Source organism: Malania oleifera, chromosome 5 (genome assembly GCF_029873635.1).
Source record: "Malania oleifera isolate guangnan ecotype guangnan chromosome 5, ASM2987363v1, whole genome shotgun sequence".
NCBI classification, from domain to species: domain Eukaryota; kingdom Viridiplantae; phylum Streptophyta; class Magnoliopsida; order Santalales; family Ximeniaceae; genus Malania; species Malania oleifera.
This window is the reverse complement of record NC_080421.1, coordinates 9,543,674-9,556,633: the sequence shown is the minus strand read 5'-3', so window position 1 is coordinate 9,556,633 and position 12,960 is coordinate 9,543,674. Positions and strand designations below refer to the sequence as shown.

General features: G+C 36.8%; 1 protein-coding gene across 1 annotated transcript; it reads left to right on the top strand.

Moving 5' to 3' along the window:
• Positions 1-714: 714 nt before the first annotated feature.
• LOC131155509 (phenylcoumaran benzylic ether reductase Betv6-like) lies at positions 715-12,186 on the top strand. The gene is made up of 4 exons (XM_058108707.1): positions 715-996; positions 10,587-10,824; positions 10,938-11,141; positions 11,838-12,186. The coding sequence occupies exons 1-4, from the start codon at positions 814-816 to the stop codon at positions 12,002-12,004; spliced, it is 792 nt and encodes a 263-aa protein (XP_057964690.1). The 5' UTR covers positions 715-813; the 3' UTR covers positions 12,005-12,186.
• The last annotated feature ends 774 nt before the right edge of the window (positions 12,187-12,960 follow it).

Below are 12,960 nucleotides of genomic sequence, written 5' to 3'. Positions count from 1 at the left end.
GTTGGTATTTTGAAACACGAAATTTTAAAACACGAATTTCTAATCACTAATTTGAATTTGTATAAATTTAAATTATGTAAACTATATAATGCAAAATTTGCATTTTGATTTTTTTTAAAATTTATAGAAATTAAATTTAAACTTCAACTTCACGTGAGCAAATCATATCTTGACAAAAATTTGAAAAAATATTTTAATTTATTTAAATAAGAATAAAAATTGTAATTATAGTCTAAAAAATCTTAACATTGTTATGAAAAATATGAATGCCACCCCTTATTTTCTATTCTTTCATCTTTTATCACTTCGTTTTTCCATCCCAATAAATATTTTGTTATCCATATTGTCCTATTACATGCTTGTATATATATATTTGCATACTTAAAGTAAATAGTATATAGAAAGAAAAGCAGAGATAAAAAAAAGAAAAATATTTTATACAAGACTAGAGATATTTTGTACAAAATTGATTTCAAATCACATTATAATTCTTCCTATGCTAATGAAGTATTTTACCATCCCGTAACTTAACCACGTAAATTTTTGTTTTATCCCTATTTATTTTCCTCCATTTTTTATGATAAACATGACAAATAAATACTAATTGCACTTGACGAACGAGGTGACATTCCGGTGCCATACGATCAAAGGGTATTTTCGTAATTACGGTCCCTTCCTCTCCCAGTCTCCGTCAATCGTACAAAGGGACCCACTTTCCAGGGTCCAGTATTATCATTTCTCTGTCCGTGCCCGGCAACTTCGCTCTGTGACAGACTCACCCTTCGTCGGAAACTCCCCGATAAATTCTCCCAAATGGCATCAAAGAGCAAGATTCTGTTCATTGGAGGGACAGGCTACATCGGAAAATTCATCGTCGAGGCCAGCGCCAAGGCCGGTCACCCTATCTTTGCTCTCGTCAGAGACTCCACCATTTCTAATCCTGACAAGGGCAAAATAATCGAGAGCTTCAAGAGTTCTGGCGTCCAGCTGCTCACTGTGCGTAAATTTTTTCGCTAAAGGATCTTTCCTCCGTGTGGTCCCTGAGAAAACTCAAAAGAGAGAAAAAAAAAAGTGAAATTTGAAGTGTTGCATCCTCATCTGTTTAGTAGATCAAGTATACTTGAAATTCGCCTTGGTTCATTGCCAAATACTTTTTTTTTTTTTTTTGGGGTCAAGTTGATTTCTATTTTTTATTTGATTTGATTTTTTGTGTTTTTCCCCTCTATTTTTTGCCTTTGTGAATACTGAAAATGAAAATTGAAAGCAAAAAACGAAAACCTAAAAATCTTTAATCCTCAGCATAAAACTTCACGGAGAGAGAGTCTAAATAAACTCTGAATATTATTTCTTGTATGCAATGAATCTTACAAGCAAAACTGAAACTAAATACAATCATTTACTCTACACCTATATAGAATCTGCTGAACTGACTAATAACTAACTTCCTAAATAAAAGGAACAACTACAACTAATATCACCAACAACTAACTCTTCCAAGCCACATGGCATTAACTCTTCATAGCTGTGTATGAATAATTCCTCACAGGACTTATCAATCTTAACACCCCCCTCAAGAGCAAAGCTTTTGTATTTTGATCTTTCTTCACATAATTGGGATATTCAATCTTAGGAGCAAATATGTTGATTAACCCCAACTTCTTGACTAATCTGATATGATTATCCACACCAAGTGCCTTAGTAAATACATCTACCAATTGATTCCTAGAAGTAACATGAAATGTTTTGATATTACCATCAAGAATTCTATTTCTCACAATATGACAATCTGTTTCTATGTATTTTGATCTCTCATAAAACACAGGATTCGCAGCAATATGCAAAGCTGCCTGGTTGTCACAGTACATTAGAACTGACTTATTGTGCTTCACTTGAAGATTTTTCAATAGATGGAATAACCACGTTTCTTCATAGGTAGTACTTGCCATTGGCCTATATTCAGCTTCTGCTGAAGACCTTGACACCATTGATTGCTTCTTCGATCTCCATGAAATTAAGGCATTCCCAAGGAAAACACAATAACAAGTTAATGATTTTCTAGTGTCTAGACATCCTGCCTAGTCAACATCACAGTAGGCTTTCAATTGTAAATCTGAATCACTAGGAAAAAAATTCCCCTTGCCCTGATGTTCCCTTTATATATTGCAATATTCTAGTAGCTGCCTACATGTGTGGAAGCCTTGGTTTAGCCAAAAACTGACTTAATCTATTTACTGCATATGTCAAATCTGGGCTGCTCAAGGTTAAATACATCAACTTGCCTATGAGTCTTCTATATTTGCTCGAGTCTGACAACAAGTCTCCAGAATCCTTGGACAACTTCAACTGCTGCTCCATGGGAGAGTTAACAGGCTTGTATCCCATCATGCTTGTTTCTTTCAATATATCAAGAGCAAACTTCCTTTGATTCAAGCTGATACCCTTCTCACTTCTAGCAATCTCAAGTCCCAAGAAGTATTTAAGTGAACCAAGATCCTTAACTCCAAATTTGGCATCCAAAATTGACTTCAAACCAGCAACATAGTTTGGATCATTTCCTGTGATGACCATGTCATCCACATATACTAACAAAGTTGTAAACAAAGAACCTTTCACATGCACAAACAAGGAGTGATCAGCATTAGATTGAATGAAACCAAGCTGTTGAATAGTGGTGGAAAGTTTATATTTGAGATTCTTTTTATTATAATTTGGGTCATTTTTTAAATTATGGGTAATCTAGTGATCTAGATTTTATGTTTTATTATAGGTTACATAGAATTTATTATGACAATTGGTACATAGTTGCAACTTAGGTTTAAATTTGAGTTCAACACAATGCTATATATAAGAAAAAATAACAGTAATTTTCAAATTCGTATCAATACAACTTGCAGAGAAAAAGTGTTTTTATGCATATTTAAACACCTACACTACAGAAAAATCAAAAAATATTTCTTTTTCCTACTCTTATACTATCTCGCTAGTCTCTGCATTCATTTATTCTAAAATTACTCCTGTAAATTCATACAGTACTACAGATATGAATTTTATTTCTATCAAGTGGCTTATTTCTAAAGTAGGTTATTTGGATTGTGTTCTAGATTTGCAATCTATAAGGAAATCAATGGGATTAATTGCAAAGATGGTCATTGAACTTATAACATAAAATCAATTTGGTCACCATTAATTTTTTGTTACTGAATCATCTATTGGTCCGGTTAGGCACCCAAGAGGATGAGTGAATTGGATGATTTTAAAATCTCTAAATAAATGGATTAATCACAAGATATAAGATGTATGTCAAAACTTAACTTGACCTCTTAGATTTGTTATATTCAATATAATATTCAAGTTAAGAAATCATATAATCAATTTCTATAATGATAAGAGTTTTTACTCTCAAATATAACCAATTTACCTAATTTCCCAAATCTCACTCTCGCTTTGGAGTGAGGCCTAAAAAACATTAATTGAAAATTTACTCATGCCAAAATGATGACGATCATGACTAAGATCCTGTGGTGGTGCCTGATCGCCGATTTAATGGTAGATTTAAGGAGAAATTAATGATTTAGAGAAAATATACCTTTCCCCAGGAGTGGTGCCTACGCCGCTCTCACGACAAATCTGCTCCAATAGAAATGTCGGTGGCGGAACTAGGAACCTAACGATACCTTTTGTTTCCTGATTTTCCGAATATCCGTCGAGAAATGAGGGGAGAGAGAGACGAAGACGGAGGAGAGTGACAGACAAACTGTGGGAGTACTGGAGAGGCACTGAAGGAAGCCTTTGTATTTGAAATCTTCAAATTGAAATTGTGGATTCAATTTTGAAATCTAGCAGGAAGCTTCTAGATGATGACCCGACCCGAAATAATGTTGCGTGGTTTTTTAATGGGAGACTTTTGGCCCGTTTTTTGTAACCCATTGTGAATCTTGTGTGCAGGATATAAAAACTGTTGTTTTGGTGATTAGGGTTGATGCATTTGACGCAGTTTTGAGAGAGGGAAAAACTGTATTGCCGCACTTTGTATTTTTTCCCTGATAATAGTGAAATCCTTGCAACTTTGTGGATGCAGGCAAAAATTGCCGAACCATGTAAATTGTGTCTTGTGCGTGTGATTATTTTTTCTTTGGCGTGTGTTTTTCTCTATCTTGTTTCTCTCAAGCTTTGGGAATTTCGTGATAATTTCCTTACAATTGGTATTAGAGCTTAGGGTTAGGTTTGAGTGAGAGCAATAGCAGAGGAAGCAGGAAAGGCGTTTGGAATAGAAAAGTTCGATGGCACAGACTTTGGATTTTGGAGGATGCACATCGAGAATTATCTTTATGGGAAGAAGGCGCATCTGCCGCTTCTAGGGGAAAAACCTGCGACTATGAAGGAGGAGGAATTGACCCTTCTTGACAGATAGGTTCTGAGAGTTATCAGGTTGATTCTGTCTAGGTCTGTTGCACACAATGATGTAAAGGAGAAGACCACAGCAGATCTGATGAAGGTTTTGTCTGGTATGTATAAAAAGCCGTCAACAAACAACAAGGTGCATCTGATGAAGAAAATGTTCAATTTGAAGATGACAGAGAATGCATCAGTAGCACAACATTTGAATGAGTTTAACAGTATCACAAATCAATTGTCGTTTGTAGAAATTGATTTTGATGATGAGATCCGTGCACTGATCGTTTTGACTTCCTTGCCAAATAGTTGGGAGGCAATGAGGATGGTAGTAAACAATTCTATAGGAAAAGAAATATTAAAATACAATGACATATGAGATTTAATTCTAGCTGAGGAGATTTGCAGAAAAGATGCAGGTGAAACCTCAGGATCTGGTTCTGCCCTAAACCTTGAGACAAGAGGAAGAGGTAATGCCCTAAACCTTGGGAAAATGGGTCACTTTAGGAGGCAATGCAAAAGTCTTAAGAAGAAGAATGAAGATGATTTTGCTAATGCTGTAACAGAAGGGGTACAAGATGCATTACTTTTTGCAGTAGATAGTTCACTTGATGATTGAGTTTTGGACTCAGGAGCTTCGTTTCATACTACTCCACACCAAGAAATCATACAAAACTATGTTCCATGTGATTTTGGAAAGGTGTATTTGGTTGATGGTATAACCTTAGATGTTGTGGGTATGGGAAACGTTCAGATATTGTTGCCCAATGGGTCTGTTTGGTTATTGGAGAAGGTTCGACATATTCTTGACCTGAGGAGGAATCTGATTTCTATTGGACAACTTGATGATGAAGGGCATGCAATGTTGTTTGTTGGTGGTATTTGGAAGGTTACAAAGGGAGCCAGAGTATTGGCTCGTGAAAAGAAGACTAGTACTCTATATATGACGTCAAGTCCAAGAGACACAATTGTAGTTGCTGAAGCAAGTACTGATACGAGCTTATGGCATGGTAGACTTGGCCACATGAGTGAGAAAGGGATGAAGATGCTGCTATCAAAAGGGAAACTACTAGAATTGAAGTCCGTTGATTTTGACATGTGTGAAAGCTACATCTTAGGAAAGTAGAAAAATGCGAGCTTCTTGAAAATTGGCAGGACACCAAAGGCTACAAAATTGGAGTGAGTACACACTGATTTGTGGGGGCCTTCTCCGGTTGTATCCCTTGGAGATTCAAGGTATTTCATCACTTTCATTGATGACTCAAGTAGAAAGGTATGTGTTTATTTTTTGAAAAATAAATCTGGTGTATTTGAGACTTTTGAGAAGTGGAAGGTTATGGTTGAGACAGAAACAAGTTTAAAAGTAAAATGTTTGAGGTTAGATAATGGAGAAAAGTATATAGATGGAGGGTTCAGTGAGTATTGTGCTGCATATGGAATCAGGATGGAGAAGACCATTCTTGGGACACTATAGCAAAATGGTGTGGCTAAGCGCATGAACAGACTCTTAATGAGCGTGTTAGGAGTATGAGGTTGCATGTTGTACTACCAAAAACTTTTTGGGCTGATGCTGTTAGTACTGCAACTTACCTGATAAACCGAGGACCTTCAGTTCCCATGAAGTTCAGACTTCTTGAAGAGGTTTGGAGCAATAAAGAAGTAAAGTTTTCCCATTTAAAAGTTTTTGGTTGTGTTTCTTATGTTCATATTGATTCCCATGCTTGTAGTAAACTTGATGTAAAGTCTAAAATATGTTTTTTCATTGGCTATGATGATGAGAAATTTGGCTATCAATTTTGGGATGAACAAAACAGGAAAATCATCAGAAGTATAAATGTGATATTTAATGAATAGGTTATGTACAAGGACAGTTCAACTGTAGTGCCACATGTCACAGAGATAGATCAAAAGAAATCTTAGTTTGTCAACTTAGATGAATTAATTGAAAGTGCTATCCAGAAAATGGGTGAAGAAGATAAGGAGAATGTAGAATCATAGGTAGATCAGAGTACACTTGTAGCCGAAGTTTGTAGATCGTCCAGGACCATTAGAACTCCACACTTCCACAGTGTTATTCACCCGCCCTAAATTATCACTTGTTGACTGATAGTGGTGAGCCAGAGTGTTATGATGAAGCCTTGCAGGATGAAAATTCAAGCAAGTGAGAGTTAGCCATGAAGGATGAGATGAATTTCTTGTTGGGGAATCAGACATGGGAACTGACTGAATTGCCAGTAGGGAAGAAGGTTTTGCACAACAAGTGGGTATACAAAATAAAGAATGAGCATGATGGTGGCAAGCGTTATAAGACCAGATCAGTTGTCAAAAGTTTCCAGCACAAGAAGGACATTGACTACTCAGAAATATTTTCTCCAATTGTGAAGATGTCAACAATTAGACTAGTATTGGGAATGGTGGCTACAGAAAACCAACATCTTGAGCAGTTAGATGTAAAGACAACATTCCTTCATGGTGAATTGGAGGAAGACATTTACATGATTCAGTCAGAAGGGTTCATTGTTCTGGGACAAGAGAATCTAGTCTGCAGATTGAGAAAGAGCTTGTATGACCTAAAACAAGCTCCAAGACAGTGGTACAAGTAATTTGATAGTTTTATGTATAGAATTGGGTTCAAGAGATTAAGCTGATCACTGTTGCTATGTTAAGTTCTTTGACAATTCTTACATCATTTTATTGTTGTATGTAGATGATATGCTCGTTGTAGGGTCTAGCATTGGGGAGATTAATAATCTAAAGAAGCAATTGTCAAAACAATTTGCAATGAAGGATTTGAGAGTTGCAAAGCAAATCCTTGGTATGAGAATCATTAGAGACAAGGCTAATAGTACATTGAAGCTTTCACAGTCAAAATATGTGAAAAAATTCTTAGTAGGTTTAACATGAATGAAGCTAAACCTGCACACCCTTGGATAGTCATTTCAAACTAAGCAAAGAACAGTCACCGAAAACAGAAGAAGAAACAGACCATATGAGCAAGGTGCCCTATGCCTCAACTATTGGTAGCTTGATGTATGCTATCGTGTGTACAAGGCCAAACATTGCACATGCAGTGGGAGTTGTGAGCAGATTCATGAGTAGGCCAGGAAAGCAGCATTGGGTGCCGTCAAGTGGGTTCTGGGATATTTGAGGGGTTCATCAGATACATGTTTTGCTTCACAGGTGTAAGTTTGAAACTGTAGGGTTATATAGATGCTGATTTTGCTGGTGATATTGATAGTAGAAAGAGTACTACTGGGTTTGTATTTACTCTGGGTGGTACATCTATATCTTGGGCTTTAAATCTACAAAAGATTGCTACTTTGTATACTAACGAAGTTGAGTATGTGTAGCAACTAAAGCTGGAAAGGAGATGATTTGGCTACATGACTTCTTAGATGAATTGGGTAAGAAGCAGGAGATGGACATTCTACACAGTGACAGTTAGAGTGTAATTTTTCTTGATAAAATTCGGCTTTTCATTCAAAGTCGAAGCATATACAGACAAAATACCGCTTTATCCGTTACCTTGTTGAAGATAGACTGATAATACTTGAGAAGATCTGTGGATCTAAGAACCCGGTAGACATGTTGACTAAGGGTGTGACTATAGAGTAGCTGAAGCTGTGTGCAATTTTAGTTGGCCTTCTAACTTGAGGACAAGAGGATGAGAGATTGTTCTTTTGGAGGATTGCGGTTCATGTTGGTGTTTGAACTAGTCTCCAAGTGGGAGATTTGTTGGGCTTTGTGGAGCCTTGTTATGTTTGATACTTTGATCTGGATGATGACTTGACCTGAAATAATGTTGTGTGGTTTTTTAATGGGAGATCTTTTGTTGAGGCTTAGTCCATGGGGGTCTGGGGGCAACGCCTTTGGGAAAAAATTTTTTGCAATCCTGTGCGCAGGATATAAAAAGTGTTTTTTTTGGTGGTTAGGGTTGATGCATTTGACGCAGTTTTGAGAGAGGGAAAAACTGTATTGCCGCACTCTGTATTTTTTCCCTAATAATAGTGAAATCCCTGCAACTCTGTGGATGTAGGCAAAAATTTCCGAACGACATAAATACTGTTTTGTACGTGTGATTATTTTTTTTTGGCGTGTGTTTTTCTCTATCTTGTTACTCACAAGCTTTAGGAATTTCGTGATAATTTCCTTACAGCTCATTAGATGGACCAATTTTTTATCGAGAAGTGTCCGTCTGTCGTTGCCTTATGAGTCATGAGCGGTGCTCATCAAATGAACATTTTTGGGCCTCGTGAGCAATGCCTATCAAATGGGCTAATTTTTTGTCGAGTATTGTCTTTCGTTTGTTGTCTCATTAGTAGTGCTCATCAAATGAGCATTTTTGAGTCTCATGAGCGATGCTCATTTGGTCAATTTCGGTGAGTCGTGCTCACTTCTTGTTGTCTCATGAGCTGTCCTCATCAAGTGGACATTTTCAGGCCTCATGAGTGGTGCTCATCAGATAGGTCATTTTTTGTGAGTTATGCTCATTAGATGAGCCATTTTGGTGAGCTGTGTTCACCTCTTGTTGTCTTATGAGTTCTGCTTATCAAGTGGGCATCTTCTATTTTTTTTTTTTTGGTCAGTTTGATACTTTTACAGTTGCCTCTTATCGTACCACCGCCGTTTCTTTAGGTGTTGCTTTTACTTGAGTAACCTCTAGATCATGCTCCACATAATCCTTTTTTTTGTTGTAGAACCTGCTGAACATATCTTCCACCCTCTTTTGAAGAGTTAAGAATTCTTTTAGGGGCACACTTTGTGCTGAATTGTCTACCAGTGTGGAGTGGATCAATTGGGGTGATTGATCCCTAGCAATGGGTTTTGTGGAGTTATGTGATGTGGTTGTGGTCAAGGATAAGAGTCCTCCCTATTTCCCCCAGATAGCACCGATTGTTACGGTCAAAAATTGGTTGGAGAATGTGGACTAATCTTTGACTGTGGCCACTTGTAAGAAATCAAACAAGTGAGGTTTGAAGGATTTGAGGTGTACATCAAAAAATTGCTCCGATATGTAAGTCAGGAAGTGTGGGTGAATAAGATTATTGCAACAATAAGAATAGATGAGAAAGAGATAAGATGAGATGTCTTACCTTCATTAGAAGGTCCTTTTTATGGGCATTTGGGATACTTCCCTATTGATTTCCTGGATTGTAGGGGTTACATTTCAGATAGGTTACTAGGGAGTAAAGATTGGTGTGCTAACCTCCTATTTTAATTAATGGACGTTACCTTCTTTCCATTAATCCCTCGATGTTTTTTTAGTTTTTGATCATACATTAGTTAATGTTGAATTTAATGTTAGGGTCTCTTTTAGGTTATATCAACACACTTTACAATTCTTGTGCATTTGTAGTGGTCATTGACAGCAGCAGTGCAGGCTTTTGTGTTTTTGCACTTTGCGTTTGATTTGCATGTCGTTACTTTTGCTGTACTGTAAATTGGTTTTGTTTACCTGCAACTGGTTATGGGTTTTTTTTTACATTTTCTAGAATATATTTCAATTTGTTGCCAAACGAAGCCCACGCCCACGTCCTTATGATGTTGTTCTCTCCATTAAGAGATGGAGATGGAGGGTAATTTGCTGCACTGCTGAAAGGTGTTGAACTTTCCAAAATATTCTTGCTGCCGGCTACTGAGCATACAGAAATTATTTGCCAAAATTCCAAACTTTCATGTGGTGTATACTCTGTGCAACTTGTAAGGCTTCTCCCTTTTAGCTTTAGCTTTTGTATTTGTTTTTGGATTTTTATTCTTTTGAGAAAGTAGCCTAGATAAACTGTAAGTGTCATTTATTGCCACTAGAACATGAAAATATTTATGCATTATTGTGAAAATTTTGTGTTAAAATAATTTAAAATATTAGACTGTTGCATGTGGTTGTAAAAGCACTGACGAGTCAGGAGGCTTCCATTGCATGTTTAAATCCTCGTTCATTAGTATTTCATTGTTTTTTTTTTTGTAGATATTTTGAGTTTAGGCTTTTTAACTTGTTCTATTTTTGGGTTTAGGCTTGCCCACTTGATTTCGACCTCGAAAAAAAATATCTTCTGTAATTTTTGTTACCTTCATCCCCAAATACACAGTGAGATTTAAGAAGGGAAGTACATGCATACTTCATTGTGCAAGACTGGACTTGTTGCCCCCCCACCATGCGCATCAACTAAGATAGCAATAAATGTCAATTTGTGCAGAGGTTCATTCCTTCTGAATTTGGATCTGATCCAGACAGAGTTCAGATATTAGACTTGCTCTATGACATCTATTCGAGGAAAGCTGAAATTAGGCGTCTTATAGAATCAGAAGGCATACCCCATGCCTGTGTATCGTGCAATTTCTTCATGAGTTATTTTCTTCCGTCACTGCTTCAACCAGGCCAAAAGGTTCCTCCTAGGGACAAAGTGACAATTTTTGGAGATGGAAGTACTAAAGGTTTGATCGATATTCAATTTATCTGCATGTTATTATGTTTGCCAAACAGAAAGCTGCTATCAGTGACAAAACTTTGCACATTTCATAAATTGAAGCTTCTGGTTTCTTTGCAGGTGTCTTTGTGAAGGAAAGTGATGTTGCCACCTTCACTATCAATACAGTGGATGATCCACGTACGCTTAATAAAGTGCTGTATCTGAGGCCTTCAGGAAATGTTTACTCCATGAATGAGCTGTTCAAGATTTGGGAGAGTAAGATTGGGAAGAAGCTTGGGAAGTTTTATGTGCCAGAAGAAATTGTTCTTAGGAAAATTAAAGGTGTGTTGGTCATTCAAAAATTCTTTTCTCGAGGCTACTTCTTGCAACTTAAATTCTTACAACATGTCTGGAAACCACTTACGAAGAGTACAGTTTCAATTTACATATTGTTGCAGCACATACAAAGGACATCATTAAAACTATTTGAGGATAAAATAAGCATTTAGTAGTTCTTAGAATCTCAAAATGTTGACTTGAGAAGAACATAAACTCATCTCAAATGCCAAAGAAACAGAATGATTTCATTTTCATGTGGTTGGCAGACAATTTTTTACCAACGAAAATTCAGTTTATTTTTTTCTTGGCAATGAGCATTAAATTAGAGCACATTCTTAACAGAAGCTTACCATATAAAATTTGGTATTCAAAAGATAGTCTAGCTAATAAAATGTTGCATTCAGAACACATTAGTTTAGCTCATTTGTTCTGTACTTGACATACCACCCATGCTTGGGGTGAAAGGCTGAAAATGATAGATGCTCAATGCTTCGGTCTCATCCTCAATTTTTCTGAATGAAAGGCGAAACAATGTTCCTTTGAATTTTCTATTTGACGAGTTTATGGGGCTAATTTTGCTGCAAGAGATGTGCTAGGATTTATGTCTTCTGTTGTCTTTTGAACAGTCTGTTTGAGGTTTCTCGTTAATGATTTTGCAATGAGTTCCATGCTAAGAATGTGTAGCTCGTTGCTTTGCAGATACTCCATACCCAGAATGTTTGGAACTCATTTTTATATATTCTGCTTTCATTAAGGGAGATCACACGTACTTTGACATTGAGTCATCTGGTGGGGTCGAAGGAACACAGCTGCATGCTCACGTTAAATACACGACAATCAGTGATTACTTAGACACCCTTTTGTGAAAAATTTAAGATCACTGCAATCAGTGATTACTTTGACACCCTTTTGTGAGAAATGTTTATAATTGCTCTGATAAATTAGTTTATTTGCCAATCCTCTTTCTTGTCATTTCTTATGACAGAATTACACTATTGAATATGAAGTCAAATGGAAAAGTCTCTGGGAGTCTTTATATCTGCACAAATGGCAAATTGCATTTTTCTGTTGATAAGAGCACTTCCAGAGAGATGCGTGTGAATTGACTCCGCTGATGAGGGAGTCTCATTCCTTCTTAGATCAATAGAAGGAGGAGGAAATTTTGTTAAGGGTAAGGGCTTATCTTAGACCAAGGAGGTAAGGGCTACGTGGTTTATACTTTATAAGAAGGGTATTGCAAGTTTCAGGGTCGTTGGCTGTGCCTGAAGGGGCTGCTTAATCGGTTCTGCAATTGATCCACATCATCTGATGCCATTTTTGGTCCATTAGAGCTTTGATGGATGATTGCAGAATCCTAATTAGAAGCTGGCAATGCAAAATCCAGCATACCATTGGAGAGGAAAACACTTCTATATGCTGAATAGGGGTGTATGAACTGAAAAAATCAGCCGACGGTTATAAATCAAATTTTTGCAGTTTGGTTTGGTTTTAACTCGATTTTTAATATATAATTTATACTTTTAAAAATTAATTAAAGGTCCTGCAAATCCAAGAGAGCCCAACCCTAACTCAAGCCTATCGTAGACAATGCAATGCAAGAGAGGCTAGATGGAACTTTATATGAAAAGGGAGGGAGCTTTATTCTTCCCCCAACCATTGTGGAACAAGTAATCGACCATCAGACCTAAACGATCATAGAAACATTTCCACGAAAATAAATGTTTCTCACTGGGAGAAGGGCTCAAATGCTCGGGCAAATTGTCAGCGTTTAACCTGAGATCATAGCAGCACTAACAATTATAAGAGGATAATAAACATTCTT